This window comes from Phoxinus phoxinus, assembly GCF_949152265.1.
Source record: "Phoxinus phoxinus genome assembly, chromosome: 19".
Lineage (NCBI taxonomy): Eukaryota > Metazoa > Chordata > Actinopteri > Cypriniformes > Leuciscidae > Phoxinus > Phoxinus phoxinus.
In genome coordinates, this window is record NC_136894.1 from 6,912,282 (window position 1) to 6,933,451 (window position 21,170).

Here is a 21,170-nt window from a genome sequence, read left to right on the forward strand (position 1 = left end):
TGGATTCTCTCAATTGTGATTTATGTCTTAGAAAGCCCAGAGTCTTGCAAGATCGTATACCCCTTTGACCTAAAAAAGCATGTATTTGGCGTAGACAAAGAATGGCACTCTATTTATGGGTACCATATCACATGCCTTATTAAAAATTATTTGAATGAGAATAAATGACTTTTAAATTGTCACATTATATTACTAAAGTCAAAAATGGTCAAATTAAAGCATCTCCCTTTTTTTCGTTTAGTCTTAAGTTGGCAAGCCAGCAGCCAGCTTGTTAGCATAGCATAGTGCTAGCTGGTTAAAAATATATTTCTGATTAGCTACTACACGATATCAAACAACGCTCCCTGTATTCGAACTGGCATTGAGAAAGTGTGGATAGGATCTTATACGACACTGTAATGCAGTTCCTCACAGATGTTTCTAGCAGATGGCCGAGGCCTCGGTTGGCGTGTGTAGTTGCTTTCCTTTCTGTGTGTACTCTTAAGTCAGATACATTACAGTAATCCAGTCTCAAGCACTAAACCTCTCATCATACATATTACGAGCCATGATAGACTTGCACTATCTTCCCATCATGGTAGCAGTGCAAAAATAGCTCTGGTAGCTGGGCGAGAGGTGTTTGAGTGGAAATGTGTGTGGGTAGGCGGAATGGAGAAGCATGCGTTTATGAAGGTTGGAAATAATGGCAGGAGAGGATAATTGGACGGCTTTTACTCTGGACGTTAGCCACTCCGAGGCGCTCCAGTGGGTGCATAACTGCTGCCACCCAGGAATGCTCCGAGTCCTTGAAGACTAGAGAGTTACGGCAATGATTGTGTTGGACGCAGCAGTCTGCGCTGAGAGCACCATCAATCCAGTTCACCACACCTCATACCTCTGGCCTACAGGTGGACTCTGTTCTGTCCAGACGGAGAGATCCTCATTCACAACGTACAAAAGAACCCAATTATTAATGGACATTTCACATATAGCTTTAGACGAGCTTGCAGATTTCCAGCCACCCCCAAAGAAACAAGCTGTCGATTCATTCACCTCAGATCACATTTACACCGGAATATGTCATATGATTGATAGATGCATGCACACAAAACATATTCCTCACTCACCTTTGCACTTTCTCTATAATTTATTCCCTAATGTTTTCACTCTGCTTGCTTGTCAGAATCCTGGCCCTGCATCCGTTTTCCCCTCTCTTTATTTCCTCTCTCCAGGGTGTCCTTCTTCCTGCTGGAATATGGCTGGCTCAGCGATTCCCACCTTCATCCTTTGAATGAGAATAGTGAAAGGCCAGCCTGCTTTAGTTTGATGCTGTTAACAAAACCGCAAGCAGGTGGTATTGGTTGCATTTGTTGTTTTAGCATTTCGTTCCATTAGCGTTTAGAAGACACAGTCTAATTCAAAGTGTCTCAACTTTTAAAAAATCCTCGCACAACCCCAGCGCTCTGTTTCATTCAGTTGTGCTCCGTCTAGCGGTTTGGTAGGGAAAATGCAAGTCACACATATTGCTTTCAGTTGTTGCTTTACATTTGTGGTTTAATTTGAAAGTTTAAGTCTTGAATTTTGACATTTACCTTTAAATGTGCAAAATATTTGGATATAGTCCTAATTTGGACGGTAATTGTTTCTCAAATGGACGTCTGTAAAACTAAATTAGCATGGCACCTCAGTGATAAAACTAGTGCATAGGATGGTGCTTTCTTTAAGGGGGAAGAGCGAGTTTTGTGATCCTACGAACCTGGCAACGCGCTGCTGATGCTGTCATTTTTTTTTTATGAACTTAATTTTATTTAGCAAGGATGCATTAAAAGTTATCAAAGGTGACTGTAAATACAACTATTTCTTTCAATAAATGATATTCTTTTCAGCTTAAAGCTAGAGTAGGTAATGTTGGAGAGCTAGCCAGATTTGAAAGTGGCACCTCTTCTAAGCTCCGCCCCCTCCTGTCAGTGCTCCGTCCAAAGCTACGCCCCCCCACAAACATGAACGCGCATCCACATTTGGAGTCAGCTGCATGTACCTACCAGACCAGTGATGCGCGGGTTGATCCAAAATGAGCGGGTGCCTGCGCCCACGGTTACGAGTCATCCAAAAATATTTTTAATGATATTCGGGTCGCGGTCGGTCGGGTCGTTTACCTTTGTAATTTATATAGTACTAGACACAATGTTCCATGAAATACATAGGTCTACACTTTATTGGCTGAATGCGCGAGGATGACGCTCGAGCAGTCTGCAGATGAAAGTGGGAAATCCTTATTTACCTTTTGAATGTTGAGCGCGTTATTAACTTTTGAATAAAAGCTGACGCGGGACAAAATGCCCGATTTCCCAACACGTTGAACTGAGCAATGCCATTGTGCCATTTTAATAGGCTACTTTTAAACGCATATAGCTCAGTAATGTCAGTTTTATGTAGCCTATTTGCTGAGAGGGGGCGGGATTTTTGTTGGGAAAGTCCGGGGAGAGACGCACACGTCGATTAGACTGGATAAACGCATGCAGCATCTTAATTGTTAAGAAAATGAAACGAAATAAATGAATAAATCAAGCCTTTATTACAAAACACTAGGCTATATCATACAGCATTCTGAAAAATGCGCACCCCTAGTTCCTCCGTCTATGGCCCATGACGCGATGAGCATTTACTATAGCTACTTTAAAAAACGCGGGTCAGGTACAATATTTTCTTTCTTTTTTTTTGCGGTCCGAGTTGCGGGCGGGTTAGTTGAAAATGTCGGTCGGGTGCGGGTTGTTTATACATTGACCCACGCATCACTGCTGTGCACGCAGTGGTGCTCGGGCACGAGACATGAAGGCATCTGATTGGTTCTTTACATTCGCACCGAATGGCAGTGATTGGTCAGAGTTTTTTCTGTCCTACAGCTGCTACAGAGGTCAGATTTGTTTCATTCCTTTTTCTGAACACATAATGTATTGACTACTATCAGAATGGAAGGAGCATTTCACCCAGTATAAAAAAAAATGTTTCTGAACAGGATTACCAACCCTAGCTTTAAGCATAAGAGACAATGTTTGTAAAGTCCAAATGGACTATACGCAGTTCACATTGGCATGCTTGCTTTCGCTTCCTTGGAACATGCTGTGCTGATACAGTATCTGCTTCCATTATTATTGGAGCAAGGCCATGTCTGAAATCCAGAGAGTGCCAACTATGCTAATGTGGCCAGTTTAGTGTTAACCCCAGTTATAGTTTAGTGCTGAGAACTGTAGAGTTGTGGGACACCGAGCACTGGTAGCCACTCTGATGTGTGGTGACAGTGGTTGGACGGCGAGGTTCATTATTCACGGCCTGACATTCCATTTAATCACATTTTATTATGAAGCAGTGCAGGACTCAGTAAATCAGCCTGTGCTTGGAGCTCCTGAAGGCTGGATGAGGGCGGGTGGGGTGTTTACGGATGGCTTTAATCAGGGGAATTTCTATAGTGACACCCTCTTCATAACACACACACATTTTGAGAACACGCTCATACTGATACTCACATTTAAACGATGCATACTCAAATATTCAAACACTTACTGTATATTATCAGCAGACTGCATGCAAATAAAGACTGTACGCACACACTAGGGGTGGGCGATATGGCGCAAATATCAGATCATGATTTTTTTTTCAGACAGGATCACAATCCATGATCTTATCATGATTCTTATCTTGGTTTTTAAGACTATTTTGCAAATCACTGTGGCAGTATAGCCAAACTAATTTCACTATTTAAAAAAATAGCCTTGCTAGGTAACAACAGAAAAACGAAGAATGACAGACCATGTAGACCATTAAGTAGTGGTGGGCGATACTATTATTATTTTGTCTTTTTTTATTAAAAATCAGTGGCAGCTGGTGGATTTTAAAATAGAGGAGACACGCTAAATTGTAGTGGTCTGGGCATTCCCTCTCTAGGATTATTATTTTATTATTATTTATTTATTTTGCTTTAACTGCTTTTAATGGCTTTTTCGGTCACTTTTAGACAGAAAATTTAAATAAAATGGCAGGCATACAGCAAGACAATACAAACATAATTTCACTCACCTAGCCTATCACTTGAAGCAAAAATCCATCCTTCTGTCCTTTTAAATGTCCATGTTAGGCCGTTTAGTGAAGCTGATTGCCAATATCCAACTTAGGCGAGGGGGTTTCCTTCATATTTAATTTGTTAGCTACTGTTCGATTGGTAGCTTGGTAAATTTGTTGGCGATCAAATATTAAAGATCTCGGTTACACTTTACTTTAAGGTGTAATTATATATTTAAGTACTGTGTAATATTAAGTAACTACATGCACTTACTATACGGTTAGGGTAGGATTAAGATTTGGTTGTGGGTTAGTTGCATGTAATTATGAATAATTTACTGTTATTACTATGGTAAGTACATGCATTGCAAGATATGTGTCAAGGACACTGTACAATGTGTTACCAAGTGCTCTACTCTCCATAATTGAGGTAGTTGATGATACATTATCAGTGGTAGCAGTTCAAACTAATAAACATAATTTACTTCTCTACGATGATTGGGTGAGGTACCAAGGGAGGCTAGCCTCCTCTGTGATGTATTTGTTCTCAACACTCTAACCGCTAAAAGTGAAATACTCAATGGGGATTGGCTAATTTTGTTAACAACAGAGGTAAAAGTCACTATTTTACCTCCCCCTTTCCTCCTCTATTCCCTCAGACTCACCTTAGCACCGTTTTCCGTGCAGTTGTAATGTCATTGGCAGATTCGGCACGTTAGGGGAAGAGCAGCAATGGTTCTGTCTTCTGTAATATTTCATGGTGTTGTCACAGTTGTGAAATTGCAAGGGCAAATAATAGGGCAAATAATAGGGCAAATACAAAATAATGTAGATATAAATGTGAAGTAAATTGAACTAATACTCTACTAACAATCTCTAATGAGAGTTAGTAGACATTTAGGTTCAATGTTACCTATAGTCAACAGAATGTGTTAAAGGGACCATCAAATAAAGTTAAACCATATTTTCAGCAACAGTAAGTACACTTAATAGTAGTCTAGCATTCAAGTAAGACATGTATTAAACAAATGTAAAAATAAAAAACTACAGACTTCACTGTATGAATGAAATATCCTCTAATAAGCGGAGTTATTCAGTCAAGAGCAATGAGTGATTTTCTCTTTGTCTTTTGTTTTTTGATTAACATTAATGTCACAGACGGCAGCAGGTTTGTTAGGCTGCTGTCAAGACCTAAGGCACGGATTCATGATGCCGAAGAACGGCAATGTCACGTGAGTGTAACCCTACCGCTGCATTGCTAAACATGTGATGTGAATATACGTCTCGTTGTACTGTATTTTGAGACGGAGGCATCAGAACTGCCGCTGATAGAATGTGCACTGTAGCACGATACTATTCTCTCTCTTCAAAAGCAGATCAGGGAGACTTTTTAATCATTCACAATCTAAAATCATGATATCGCACACCCCTAGCGCAATCACAATCAGAAAAACACTGAAGCGCATACGCGCCTCGAAGTTCAATCTGTTTTTCCTCCCTCTTCAATGAACTCTGTAAAGCACCACCTGTTCTCCTTCTCCAGTTGTGTATTTTTTTTATTTCCTCTTCCTTCTCCAGTGTCCCTGCTCTCTTCCCAAAGAAGCACCTGGGATAATTGGAGAGGGAAGTGCTCCTTTTTCTAATAGAGAATTTGGACTGGATGCTGCAGTGCTCATCCATGTGGAAATGTCTCCTAATGGAGGCCGGCTCTAGCCTCAGCACACCCCACCGCTTCCTGTCCAGACCAGTCTTCAGTTCATCTGTTGTGGTGATCATGATAGTGCCTCTTTCTTACCTTCTCTGCTTAGAGGTGATCTTCTCCTGAACTCCTGTTTGGTCAGAAAATGAGTCTCTTCATGGGCAAACCAGAACTATGCTGCATTTTGAAAAATAGTAGTTTACTCAAAAATTGTTTTATGACAAGTCGTGTAATTAATTTGGGGTGAAATACTTGCGTCGTCTTCCATAGTTAAAAAATACCAGCATGTGGTTTTGGAATGCTTTTTTAAGGTTTAAGGTTTACATACACTACTATTTGGGTCAGTAAGTTTTTTTTTTTCCTTAAGGATTTTTGAAAGAATTATCTCATGCTCACCATGGCTGTATTTATTTAATAAAAAATACAGCAAAACAATAATATTGTAAAATATTATTAAAAATAAAGTAAATGTAAAAAGAAGAAAAAAATATTTCTATTTTTTATTTATTCCTGTGTTGTGCAAAGCTGATTTTTTAGCATTATTATTTTAGTCTTCACTGTCACATGATCCTATATAGAAATAATTCTAATATGCTGATTTGATGCCAAGTAACATTTTTTTTCATTATCAATTTTGGTAATTGTTGCACAATTTTTCCAAGATCTTTTCAGGATCTCAGGATAGCAACAAAACATTGCTCTGTTTGAGAAAATCAGACAATGAGTGTTGTCACTTTAAACAATGGCTTTTTGAGTATGAAGTGATTTTTGTTGTCTTTCGAGATACCAGGTATTCACCTGTCTGACTCATCCCCCTCCTGCCTACAGTTCCGCTCAATTAGTTGATCTCTGACAAAGGCATTTAAAATGGCTTAGGCCGCAGCTAGGTGACCGCTTGTTGTGTTCGGGCTGATGGAGATTAGATGACAGCTCTGGGATCTGACTGAAAAGGCAAACTGATGCGAGCCCTGAAACATGAACGCTCAGAGCGTTGCCTGTAGCTAAAGCTGCATCACACGGTTTAACATCCTGCTCTGCTGACACCCTGGAGGACTATATGGGTCATAGTGGTGCTGTGGGGAAATGCGAGCACATACACGCAGTTGTCGAGCACACCTGGCTGCTGGAGGCTCCGTTTTGTTCTAATCTAAAAAAAGGGAAAAAATAGCCCTCAGGATGCCTTCATACAGTATACTACGGATTTCTCCACAAAACAGTACATGGCATTAATGAAGGTTTACCTCGCAGAGAAAACAAATGTTGTTATTTTCCTACATGCAAGCATGTGTTACTATATTATTTATGTGCATGGTTCAGTCATTTATAAGAGTTTTAAGATATTAAGATAAGATATCTTTTAAAAATAGTTTCAAGTTCTTAGAAATGAACTCTTCATACTTATGCTGGTTTCATGTGGTTTAAAATTTTATGCAGAGTAACCATCAAGTAAAAACGAATAACATTGTCTTTATACCTTCCTACAGTATTTAAACAATTTAATGTTTTAAATCAAATTTCTTATAAAGTTATTAATGATTAAATATTACATTTTTAGGAAATCACAGAAATAAAATTAAAAATAAACCTGAACTAACCTTGCCTTGTCTAAAATTGTTCAAATTACAGTATCGTTTAACTTTTTGACTTTGACACAGTCATGAAGATGTTCAAGGGCTTTTCTCCCCTCATAAGATAATACATTTTTTTTAAAGATATTTTTGTTTCAGTTGAGGCTTTTTTCTTCAGTAATATCTGAACAATTTTGCCACCACTATTGGTGTAATGCATTACAAGTAAGTAATGCGAGTTCTGTAATCTGATTACTTTTTCAGGTATCTAGTAAAGTAACACATTACTTCTAAATTCACAACAAATTATCTGAGTTACTTTCTCAAATAAGTAGCGCAAGTTACCTTTTCCTCCATTTATTGACTGACACCTTTTCTGTCCCCATGTTGAGATAAATCGTGTGTGAGGGGCAGAGGCAGAGTTGTGTGCGTTGTGCAAACATAATTGTTATTGAAGTTCTATTAAATGTGAGCATGCATTTACTCATATCATTTGCACAAAAGCAGATTCAGTATTCCTCAAAATAAACAAAAACAATTAAATGCAAACTCAGAATATTACGCAAACCTGCAAAAAAAAAAAAACATTACTTTCTATAAAAATTAACTAAGTAACACAATAATTCACTTTAAGGAGTAACACAATGATATTGCAACATTACTTTTAAAGGTATCTTTCCGCAACTCTGCTTTTCACCATGGCATTTGTAACTTTATTCCCCCCAAAATATCCAAATAAAGTTTAATACATAAATTGTATTTATGCTCATCATAGAAGTCGCTGAACGTGTGAAGTTTATTTTAGAATCAATTAATAGATAGTTTCACGCCATTGGCATGCATACTGCTGAAAGCAGAGTTAATAGCTTACATCTGTAACCTCTGACCTGTGAAATAAGCTCTTTTAGCTGCTCTATTGATTGTGATTTTGATAGGTCTGTAAAGCGTTTATTAGCTACCATTCTGATGATTGGTGCATGAGCCACGGTGTCTCTGGAGGCCCATTCTGTGCAGAATTCCCTCACTTATCACCTGTGCTGTCCTAGTTAGCTTTTTACACCACAGTAAACAGCTTTTAAAGGTTTTTATTTTCCGTTAAAGCTGGAAATTGAGATTTAGCAGTCAGTTTGGCACTCAAACATTTGCAGCTGCCAAGCTCCAGCGTTCGTTTGTATAACAATACTCTGGGTTAACGTGAGCTTTGTTCCTTCTCTGCGTTTTAGGTTGACGGGGTTTCAACTCCCTGCCCCTATAGTCAGCACAGGACCCAGACTTACACTATGGCTGCTGTCAGACTACGCTGTAAGTGGCCAGGGCTTCAAAGCAGTGTACGAAGGTAAGAATCACGTTTTAATCTTCTCTCTATGTCTCAAGTCAGTTCTCTACCGGGAACAGGTTCAATCCCTCATCTTTCGGGCCAAACCCTGTAATTATGTAAAGTGGACTCTTGCACAAGCATGCGTGCCGTAAAAGCAGACTTTTATCTCACTTTATAGGCTAATTGCATTAATATGCACGGTCAATTTAAAGACTGAGAATCCATAAACATATTTCCTCTTGGTTCCATGCTGGCTTCTCGTCATATTTCTTTTGATGTGAGAGCTTTATGACCCAAAAAAGCAGCAATATTAATGCTCGCTTCAGAGCGGCAGCAAGGAGAATGAATCTGCACTAATTAGATTAATTATCTAATTGAAATAGTAGACTGATGGCAGGTGAATCGAGGCCTCTGGGAACTTTCAGTCATCTAGATCTGCACATTACTAATGGAAAAAAAATGTCTGATTCAAATGGAGAACATTAACGTGGTCCATATGGACATGCATTATGTTTTATATATTCAGATCAAGTGTTTCTTTGCATGAATCAATTTGTCTCATGCTGCTTATGGTGGGTAGTCTGTGTTTATGCAAAATGATAAAACCGTTCAAATTTATAGATGGATGTCTTTTGGGGGGAAATGGACATTTGAAAGAAAGGGTTTCTAAATTTGGTATGGACATGGGTGGTGGACTTGAATAGACTAAAACTTGGTCCTTGTCCCCAATGCACATGGCAATGGTGACACCAGAATAAAAATATTCATGATGCCAAAGCTGAAACATGCTTACACTGTCACTGACTACATAAATAATGTACACCCTTTTTCTACTGGTAAAATCAAACATTTGGCATTATCACATTATTTTCAAGGTTATATATAGCCTAGTAGTTTAATGTTGTACTATCACTAAAACTCAACACTGAAACTTTTTTTCCCTCCCGCAGTACACTCGCACTTTCAATGCAGACATTCACTGGATCTCTTACACAGACAAGCCACACACACACACACAGGCTCTCCCGGTGCTTGCTATGACCCACCTCTCCCACTATTAAAGCACTGACATGATAAGAATAAACCATCTAAAAACACCTTGAATAATCATACTACTAAAACTAAATGCGATATGGTGATTTAAGTAATGTTTGCACGTCGTTCACTGAGTGCGTGCTTCATTTGATCAATGCAGTCACAGTTATAATTGCAAAGCATGTCAAAATGGCTGTTCCCAAAATTAAAAGTTAGTTCATTCAAATATTTTGATTCTCAGTCTCTCCACTTATTCACTCTCATGTTCTTCTCGCATGTCAGGCACACATTTTGTGTTTACTTGGGTATGTGCGTCAATGTAAATCTGTTCATCATACAAAGCCCTGGATTTGGATTAAACCATTCTACTATGCCTTTATGGCCTTCGACATCTTTCGACATGAGGGTGAGTACATGATGACAGAATTAAAATTTTTGGGTGAATTATAAATACAGTCAGCTGAGTCTTGGATAACACTAACTCTATATCGCAAATCACATCGTTTACATGACCGATACATATCGTCACTTTCTTTTTATCACGATATCTTGATATAACAACGTATTGTTACACCCCTACAGAGCAGGTTAAGAGGACATAAGCGTCCCGTGCCCTGAGCAATGACCTACACTAGTATGGAAAGGTTTTATCTCATCCATACGGATCAGACTAATTCAGTCTGGCACTGTAATTATGTGCCACTTCTTGTCACATGACCTTCTGTTGTCTGCTGAAACACTGTACAGGAGCAGAATTAAAGAGCGATGTATGTAGCACAGGCCCCTGGCCTGACTTTCAGTAAAGACAGCAGAATAATGAGAAGCCCAGAGCTCTTATCAATAGCCCACGGCAAGACACTCAGCAGAATAGCGATTTCCTTTGTGACTGTCCTTCATAGGAGTGTGAAGCCTTGCTCATCAAGAAGAACATCATTAGCTTACCAAATCCACAATTCTTTTTATCCTAATGATACTGTAATGCCGAGCTTCATCCCTGAATGGGTTTGTTTTGCTATAATAACTGGCTACCTGTATATTATACAGCTTATTATTTCATAACCAAATACAGTAGATAAATACATTGATATACAGAAACAAAACACTAATTTCTGCTGTGCTCTCCGCTCTTTGTGAAGGGGTGGAGCTGAGGGGAAAAGGATAATGATTATAAATGAGGGCTCTGCATCTTCATTTTGCATCTGGATTCTTCCTTTTTATCTTCTCAGGAAAAAAAGCCCCCCGGCGTGATGGTGAAACATTAGGGGCATTATGAGCAGTGCTATCAATTAACACTCTCAATCAAGCCCCAATGCAGCTGCCACTCTCCGTTAAGAGCCACCCGTTTCACAAGCCCTGCATTTTTTTTCCCTCTCTGCTAGCTCTGGTGAGAACCCATCTTGAACTAAAGAAAGAACAATTTAGCTCTGTAATGAAAGTCTGTATGACGGAGATAAACAATCTCCCTCTTAGATGACTGAATAGATGACACAAAATGAGTAACAAACCTAAATGGCATTAAGCCACTTGTGGTTTATTTAATTTGTGGGATGGAAATGTTTATATGCTCATTTATGTTGTTTTTGTTAATGGACATTATATAGCAGTGTAGACTGCTTGCTTTTGGTCTGCTGTTGTTTAGGGCTGGATGAAATGGCTAAAAAACTATGCCTCTGTGTTTTATGTGCTGTATCAATTCTGAAATAGACAATTTTCACACATTAACAATTTCCAATGTTTCCAAGTATTCAAAATGATGCATGCTAAAGTTAAATACAAGAAAAGAATAATCAAGACATGTTCTTATTAAATGAACACAAGGATGAATACAATATATATATATATATATATATTTTTTTTTTTATATGCAATAGAAAATATAGAATATAGAAATTCTATATTCTATATTCAATATTGGATACATTTTTACTAAAATATTTAAATAATAGGCTATATTTATATAAAAATTCCAAATAGTGACTTCTGTGTCCATTTTTGAAGGATAATGTCAAAGAAGCTTGAATGAGTTTTGAACCAGTTCACTGGAATTCATATTTTGAACTTATTCATGGAGAATAATTTTGTTTAAATTATTGTGATAGGCTCAAAAGCAAAATCACTACAAACACATTGTGATCGTTCAATATGTTTCCCAGCCATACGTTAAGAGAATAAATGGCCTCAAACAACTGTGCAATTATTTCATCTCCGCAGGAGTTTGATTGCTTCTCAATAATACTTTGTTTTTATGAGTATATCAGTATCAAGATTTATATCAAACTTATTTATTGTTCCAGTTAATCGGGTTAAAACAGACCATTCATATCCCTGGAAGTATCTTAACTTGATACTTCCAGGGATGAAACCTGAATGTGGGGCGCTCAACCGGATGTGCGACCCATGAGCAGCGTGAATGCCGAACGCTTGTTTGTTTATGTTTGTTTATGTTCTTAAGTACATGTTTACATTGATGCGCACTTTTAAACTTTAAAACATTTTGTCAACCCGGAGCCATGAATTGCATCTACTTGATCGTTCTGATCACACTTCTTAATCGTTTTACCTGGGGAAGCGATGACGACGGCGGGGCTGGTCACAGGATTATTTACTCCCGTGAGCTATTGCTCGAACTCCGTCCATTTGCACCCGCTACTAGGGACAACAGCCCTTATCTGGCTTGCAGCAAGGACAGTGTGGGAACAGAGGATATCGACAAAGCTCCCAAAAATCATCGAAGGAAGAGAGGTAGGAGAGGGGGTGTCCAACGCCGACTAAGGAGATGCGGGTTGGCCGATAGAAGCCGGCTCCCTCCGCTCCCCTCCATTCTTCTCTCTAACGTACAATCCATCCGTAACAAAGTCGATGAACTAGAGGCTCATGCTAAGTTTAAGCGCGACTTTAGAGACACATGCATGCTGGCTTTCACGGAGACGTGGTTGGGAGAGGCTGACAGGGATGAGGATCTGCGCATTAGTGGCTTCGGGTGCCCGGTGCGCATGGATCGGTCACCTGTAACAACAAACAAATCCACTGGGGGAGGAGTCTGCTTCTACATCAATGAGAGGTACTGTAACACCGTTACTGTTCGAGAGGAAATCTGTACTCCTGACCTCGAGCTACTATCTATCTCTCTTCGCCCCTTCTATCTTCCAAGGGAGTTTCCACAGCTATTCTTCACCTTGGTGTATATACACCCGCGTGCAAACGCCTCCTCAGCTGCTCACGTAATCTCAGAAGTGACTAACAGACTCGATGCTATATCACCCGATGCTCCAAAGTTTATTATGGGAGATTTTAACCATTGCCAGATTCACAAGACATTAAAAACTTACGAGCAGTATATCACCTGCGCAACAACTAAAAACAACACCACTCTTGACTTGTGCCTAGGCTCAGTACCCGGCGCTTTTAAATCCATGCCCAAACCTGCTTTTGGTGCATCGTACCATAACAGTGTTCTCCTGATACCTACTTATAGTCCCATCTGCAAGCGACAGGAGAAGTCTGTAAAAACAGTGAAATGCTGGACAGATAATAGCATTGCCAGCTTACAGGCATGTTTTGAATGTACAGACTGGGACGTGTTTTACAGCTCCTGCAATGATTTAAATGTACTAACACAAACTGTGACATCTTATATATCTTTCTGTGTCGATAGTCATATCCCATGTAAAAATATAACAATATTCCCTAACAACAAACCATGGGTTACTAAAGAATTAAAGAGCGTTCTAAATAAAAAGAAACGTATTTTTTATACAGGGAGTAGCCAGGAAAAGAAAGAAATTAATAGAGAAGTAAGGAACGGGATAAGAAAAGCAAAAAGGGCGTATAAAGATAAGATAGAGCACAAGTATAGTAGTGGAGATCTTCGGGCAGCTTGGAGGGGAATTAAAGAAATGTCCTCAGTCACCCAGGGAAATGGAGACAGTAGGAAACCTATAACAATTATGGGGACAAATGACGCTAATCTCCCGAACGTTTTTAATACTTTCTATTCTCGCTTTGAAAAAAATGACCCTTCTAGAAACATTACTTGTATAGGAGAAACAATATTGTCTCAAAATGAGGTCACAATCAGTCAAGAATGCGTTAGGGACCATCTGAAGAGAGTAAATATAAGGAAGGCACCTGGTCCCGATTTGCTTTGCGGGCGGACACTGCGCTATTGTGCTGATCAGCTGAGCAGCGTATTCCAGCACATATTTCTGATGTCACTGAAGTGTAGTGTGGTTCCCACTCTTTGGAAATCCTCCATAGTGATTCCAATTCCTAAAAAGATTAGCAAACCAGGGACACTTAACGATTTTAGGCCTGTTGCTCTAACTTCGTTAATTATGAAGATATTTGAAAAAATCATTAAAAATTGTATGCAAACGTATGTAGAAGAGAGATTAGATCCCCTGCAATTCGCTTATCAAGCAGGGAGGGGAGTGGAAGACGCAAAGTTGTTTATTTTGAACAGCATATACAAGCACTTAGATAAACCAAAATCACACGCAAGGCTTCTGTTTGCAGATTTTTCGTCAGCTTTTAATACCGTACAACCATGTATTTTAATTAATAAGATGTTAAGTGATTTTAACCTGCCTCATCAACTTGTTTCATGGATTTTAAATTTCTTAACCGACAGAGAACAGAGGGTATCAGTAAACGGCAAATTATCAGATCCCTTACTGCTCTCCACAGGACTTCCTCAAGGGGGTGTCCTTTCACCCCTTTTTTTTATTATGTACACAAATGATTGTAGAAGTACCCAGGAGAACAGCTACCTGGTTAAATTTTCCGACGACACTGTGTTGCTGTCACTATTACAGAGGCCATCATCTGATCATGGAAATGCTCTAAATGAATTCATCTCATGGTGCGATAACCATTGTTTAGAACTAAATGTATCCAAAACTAAAGAAATAATTATTGACTTCGGGCGAAATCGAGATACAGTTTTTAACAGCACTATACACAATGCTAAGGTTGAAATTGTCTCCTCATATAAATACTTGGGCACTGTTTTTGATGAGCATCTTAGATTTGATCTTAACAGTGCTACCATTGTAAAGAAAGGGCAACAGAGAATTCACCTTCTTCGCAGACTAAATACTTTCTCCGTCTCACCGGTCATCCTGTGCAGATTTTATCAGTCTTTTATTGAGAGTCTTTTAAATTTTTCTTCAATCTGCTGGTTTCATAATTTGAGCATCAAAGACAGGAATAGCCTGAATAATATTGTAAAGATTTGTTCTAAAATTATCGGTGTGAAACAGAGAGACCTAAATGTCTTCTGTAACCAGCAAATACTGCGGAAGGCAATGAGCATCCTGGCCGCCCCGGATCATGCTCTGGCAGGTGAATTCTCTCTGTTGCCTTCTGGGCGTCGCTACGCGCTCCCGGCATGTAAGACCAATCGTCATTCTAAATCTTTTATTCCTTATGCGATTAAACTCTTAAATTCCGCATAAAGTTCCTGGAGAAAGGAAAAATGCACATAATGATGAACTTGTACTGCTGTACGTTATGTATGTGTGCGATGAACTTGTTACTTGTGTGGATAATGTGTGTGATTTGTATTATTTATTGTTGTTGACACGCTGCTCTTAACCAATTGCCCCGTGTGGGATCAATAAAGTTGATTGAATTGAATTGAATTGAATTGAATAACTTGAGAGACTTCCAGGAATACGAATGGTCTGTTTTAACCCAATTAACTGGAACAATGAATAAGAGAATGAAGAAAATTATGTTAAGATAAGATACAGACATGAAAGTAAAAAATGTACCACCGATTTGCTCTACAAAATGCATAACTGGAATTATGATCATTTTTTTTCTCTGTTGCTTGCAAGTTTGGTGCTTTTACTTCTGAGTCTGTCACAAATCAGTGACTCAAGTTTTACTTGAGATTTTTTTTGATTAAACAGCAGAACCTTTAATCAGGTTTAATCAGCAGTGCCACTGACACGAATGTTTAATCAGCAGTGCAGTTTACAATGACCATTATTACAGCTTTCTTGGGAATAAAGCAGAACATTGCAGAAGTAAGCAGTGGTTTGTGTTGAGAGAGGTGTTTTGGGAGGGATATAGTGCCCCGTTCTTGCGTTTTGGGTTACAGCCAAGCAACTCCACGTAATTTAATGTTTAGCACGACACAACACTAATTAATAGCATTATTCTGAAAGTCACTGTGAATGGACCACTTAACTAAAACGCATCACTATGATGAATGTACTCGCTGGTGTGCGCTGCTGCATGGAGCTGGTTTAAATCCTGCGAACACACATAGACAAACACATTTCACAGTGATATACACTCAGCACCTGCGCACAGATGCTCGCACACGCTCACACACACACTCTCTATTTCTCATCAAGCTCCGCATCTCATCATAATTCATGCTCGATTCCTCCGCACCCCCCTGACAGGACTGAGATCATATCCACCATGAGAGAGTTTAACAGGGGCTTACATGAAAGAGCCGTTTCAGCACTCTTCCCAACACACACACACACACACACACACACACACACACACACACACACACACACACACACACACACACACACACACACACACACACACACACACACACACACACACACACACACACACACACACACACACACACACACCTCTCTGCAGGCGGGAGTGGACTTGTTAAAGAGACCCCCTGCTTTTCTAATCGATATTTTTGCTGAATCAGAGAGTGTGTGTCCGTGCCCTCTGTGGGAGAATGCCGCTGCTTGTTGTCCTCTAAAAGCACACGTGTAGCGCCGCCGTAACTCTCTTAAGTGGATTGGTGAGAGGTGTGAGATTAAATGTATATAGGAGCTGATGGGAACGCGGGATTTTGATCCTCGTTCGAGTAATCACCTAAACATGTTCTCCTCCTTGGCTAGAAACAGCAGTTTGGTACATTTACCCACGCTTATTGAATATATTAGGCAGTGAAGAGCACAACAAAGGTTTCCGGTACATAGCCTGATGTTTCCATTTGCTAGTTTTTCCTGCTTTCACTTGGATTCTTTTATAATATAGCAATGTAATGTAATATAATATTTCTAAATAATATCTGCTAGCCATGTAATTGAACATTGTTCTCTTTTTTTCTCACATCTAGCCTATATGTTGTTCTGTCTGTCTGTTAGTCGTCGTTCTATCTGTCATTGTATGTGGCTTTCTGTTTAACGTTCTATCCTTTCCTTTGTTTCTGTCTATCTACCGTTCTGTCTGTTTGCTGTCGATCTGTATGAATGTTGATTGGTCGGTTGTTCTTTCTGTCATTCCGTCCAGCATTCTGTCTAACCTTCTTTGGTTTTGTCTTTTGTTCTGTCTACCATTCCGTCTGTTTGCCTGTGTGTTATTCTATGTATCTGTCGTTCTGTCTGTCAGTCAGTCAGCCATTCTTTCTATCTATTGTTCTGTCTGCTTTTCTCTCTATCATACTGTCTGCTGTTCTGTCTGTCATTCTAGCATTCTATCGGTCCATCATTCCGTTTATATCCTTGCCATTACATGCCTTTGTCTATTTATCATTCTGTCTGTTGTTCTGTCTTTCTATTGATCTATAGTTTTGTCTCTATCATTCTATTGTCTGTTTTACTGGCAATCATTCTATCATTCTGCCTGTTGTTCTGTCTATCTTTGGTTCTATTGTTTTGTCTGTCTTTGTCGGTTGCTTTTGTCTTTCATTTTGTCTGTCATTCTATCTGTATTGCCATCCTAGGGTTCTTAATATTGAATGAATTTGAAAGTTTGAAAGACAGATTTTTGTTGGCCTGTGTGTCAACTTAAGTCTTATTTTAACATTCATTCCACATACCGGTACAGACATTTCCACCCCTGTTAATGACAGATACTCAAATGTCTTTTGCATATCTCATCCAGTCTGTTGTTGTTGCTTCTAAACTTGCACTGAAGCTTGTGATTTATATATCACCCAAGTAGCCTAAGTAATATTAATAAACAACTTGTCTTCTCTATGTGGTAATAATAAACTTACTCTTATAAGCTCAGAGACATTTAGAATCTGTTGATGTGTTTAATAGACGGTGTCTTAACTTGGTGCCCTGGATATTGACATTTTATTATTTATTTTTTAATTATTTTCAAACAGTAAATTATCCAAATTACAAAGGCCGCCTCTGTTCATTCACATGCATGCACCATATGTCTCTCTCTCTCTCTCTCTCTCTCTCTCTCTCTCTCTCTCTCTCTCTCTCTCTCTCTCTCTCTCTCTCTCTCTCCTCTCTCTCTCTCTCTCTCTCTCTCTCTCTCTCTCTCTCTCTCTCTCTCTCTCTCTCTCTCTCTCTGTAGATGTGCCAAATACAAATGTTTAATGTTATTTTTAGGCAGTTAACATTCTTGCAAATTTGCTCTGGAAAAAGCAGTACTGGTGAGTGGGCGCATGTTGAGCTTCACAAGCGTAGGCGGGATACTGAGGCATTCTGATGTCACTGTCAGTGTTTACACCGTGCTGTCCTCCCTGCTTACGTACCCTACGATGAGTGTGCTTTTCATATGCGTGACAGAAACACAATTAAGTGCTCCTTTTGTACTCTTCAACTCAAACAAATGGGTTTGAAAACCGACCCGCACCCACTCAGGGACTATGTCATGCTGTTGTCAATGAGACAGTCATTAAATATAAGATATGCCAGCAGCCATATCACCCTGTAGCCCAGACTGTTTGCCCACTGAAGCTAAGCGGGGCTGAGCCTGGTTTGTACTTGGATGGAGACCTCCTGAGAAACCGCTGAGAAAACTGCTGGAAGAGGTGTTAGTGAGGCCAGCAGGTGCGCTCACCCTGTGGTCTGTGTGGGTCCTAACACCCCAGTATTGTGAAGGAGACACTATACTACCAAAGAGCACCATCCTTCAGATGAGACGTTTAAACCGAGGTCCTGACTCTCTGTGGTCATTAAAAATCCCAGGATATCTTTCGAAAGAGTAGGGGTGTAACCCGGCATCCTGGCCTAATTTGCCCACTGGTCCCTGTCCATCATGGCTTCCTAATCATCCCCATATACTGATTGGCTTCATCACGGTCTCCTCTCCACCAATAAGCTGGTGTGTGTGAGCGTTCTGGTGCACATTGTTGGTGGTTGAGGAGATTTCCCTGTTCTATGTAAAGCGCTTGAGTACCCAGAAAAGCACTATATAAATGTAACAAATTATTATTATTATTAAAACATTTACCCAATAATCAGTGAAGATGTCATTTTTGAGAGGACTCTGAACCGTTGGTACTGTCCTTGGTTTGTTCTTGCATGACTGACAGCAAGATAACAAATGGGTTCATCTGTGGACTTGAGGTGGATTTTACTGTTGTTGAATAAATGTATTGTCTACCCAATGAGTTTCACAGTGACAGTTGTCTTCTGAAAGCGTCCGTCCATCCGTCCGAAAATAATAATCGACTTCTATCTGCCAGCATTTTAATGTTAATAAGTCAGAACACCAGAAAAAAGACTATCAGGGAGAGATCATCTGTGTACGGCAGTGTAATTAGCAACAAAAAAAAAAAAAAAAAATCCCTTACAGACGCCACTGATAAGGATGTATTTAACACAAGTGTGCTTATACTGTGTGTAGGCAGAAAATCCTTCCTTTTAACCCCCCATTGTTGGAGCAGATGTGTGCGTGTCCATTCACTTTCATTTCATTACAATTTAAAATGAGAAGATTTATAAAAAATGACATTTTTATTACATTAAAATGTTTGGATTGTGCTAACTGAGATGGGAGTTGCAGTATTTGCTGGTCTTTCCATCTGTTGTTTCAGTTGTTCTCCGTTCATTCCTTCCCTCTTGTGAAAATGTCATGGGAGTATTACGTGTTCAGTTCATGACAATTAAACGCATGGTTTGCGGATTGCCCAGCGGATTCAATTATCAGCCTCACTTTAATTGTAGTATTTAGCACTTTGCAATAGGAAAATGTGTACCAGTAAATATACAACATTCAGCAGACCACACAGTTGTACGTCTTGTTACCATGAGCATTAATTGATTTTTCAGTTAAATGTGGGATAGAGTGATGCCACAGTATGCAGCGTACAGGAAGTGCTCTTCAGGGGTGTGCACATTTTACCTTGTATTGTAATTGAAATTTGAATAAGTAAATTCTGAAATTTGAATAAGTAAATTCTGAATTTTGTCCAACCCTGGTGCAGATGCCCCCCCCCCCCCCCCATCTATCTCTCTCTCTGGCTCTCTTTCTCTTTCCCTTTAATATTCCCTTTCTTTCCTCTCAGCCGCACACCTTATTGTTGCTCTGCTGTTTAAATTTCGGAGAGCAGAACAGAACTTGAGTGAAGATGATTATTAAGAGGATCTATTAGGAGACCCCGGCTCTGCATTAGTCTCAGATGTACATAATGGCCTCTCGTCTGCGAAGAGCACCCATAACTATTTTGATGGCCTGTGATGAGTTTTGTATCTTCTGAAGTGTGTGGTCCTCTTATATCCAAAGTGCCAAAATGCCTGTACCTAAATAAACAAAGCACATAATGGCATGGTCTACACTTTGGCTCTTCACTTTTGGTCCCCATGGCAACACTTTGAAATGACTGAATACCTGGACATCTTCTACAGTATCTCTGTCTATTTTGTTGCAATTTCCTTTTCGAAAATAAATACACGCAAAACAACTTTTGTCTCCCCTTCTATCGAGTAGAGCTTCATCTGTTCATTTATTTTCTTTGCTCCATTGGCTAAATTGTTGCGCTGTTGATATTATTCACGTTACAGACATTTTCTTCTTCTTCTGAATTATATGCGGTGTTTTATAAAATGGCTCATTAAAGCAGTATGCAGGATAATTCACCCAGACATTAAAATTCTGTCATTTACTTGCCCTCATGCTGTTCCAAAGTTGTATCACTTTCTTTCGTCTGTGGAACACAAAATAATATATTTTGAAGAATCTTGGTTAAAAAATGCACTGACATATTTCTCAAAATATGTTGTATGTTCCACAAACAAAAATACAGGTTTGGAACCACAAACTACCTTTTGAACTAACTTTTAATTGTAGATTAAGAGCCCCATGAAATCCCTTTTATTTTCCCCTATATTCTGTTTTCTTGTTATTTGTTGGGCATTCTGTGTTTTGATTTAATACAGATTTATATAAACTTTAACAATTTAACAAAAAAAGCTTTTTTAACATGTAATCAAATGAAAATATACCAATTAATTTACAAAAAAACATTGAATTTTTTTTTTCAAATAAAAAAACATTGATGGAAATATATATTGGTTGTATGAAATTAATTAGAAATAATAATAATATTATTGTTATTTTGAGAAGTACATTTTAGTATAAAGTAGCGATATCTTTTTTTGTCATAATTTTTTTATGGTAATCCGAACTTTTATTTTGATACATTTTATTTATTTATTGTTGTGAAACTTTAAAATTTTCGGTTTCATTTTCAGTTTGTATTTAATGGTAGTTTTTCTCTAATGAAACGGTAAAAAGCTTCTGAAGTGACTCTCAAAGCATCACTGGAAATTAAGTT

The 21,170-nt window shown here is 38.9% G+C and overlaps 1 protein-coding gene across 1 annotated transcript in view; it reads left to right on the top strand.

The window, feature by feature from the left end:
- csmd2 (CUB and Sushi multiple domains 2) overlaps positions 1 to 21,170 on the top strand; it is a 256,709-nt gene that overhangs the window by 16,297 nt on the left and 219,242 nt on the right. The window contains exon 3 of the mRNA XM_079589756.1: positions 8,526 to 8,638. Coding sequence (XP_079445882.1) covers positions 8,526 to 8,638 — 113 coding nt within the window. The remainder of the gene's footprint in view (positions 1 to 8,525; positions 8,639 to 21,170) is intronic.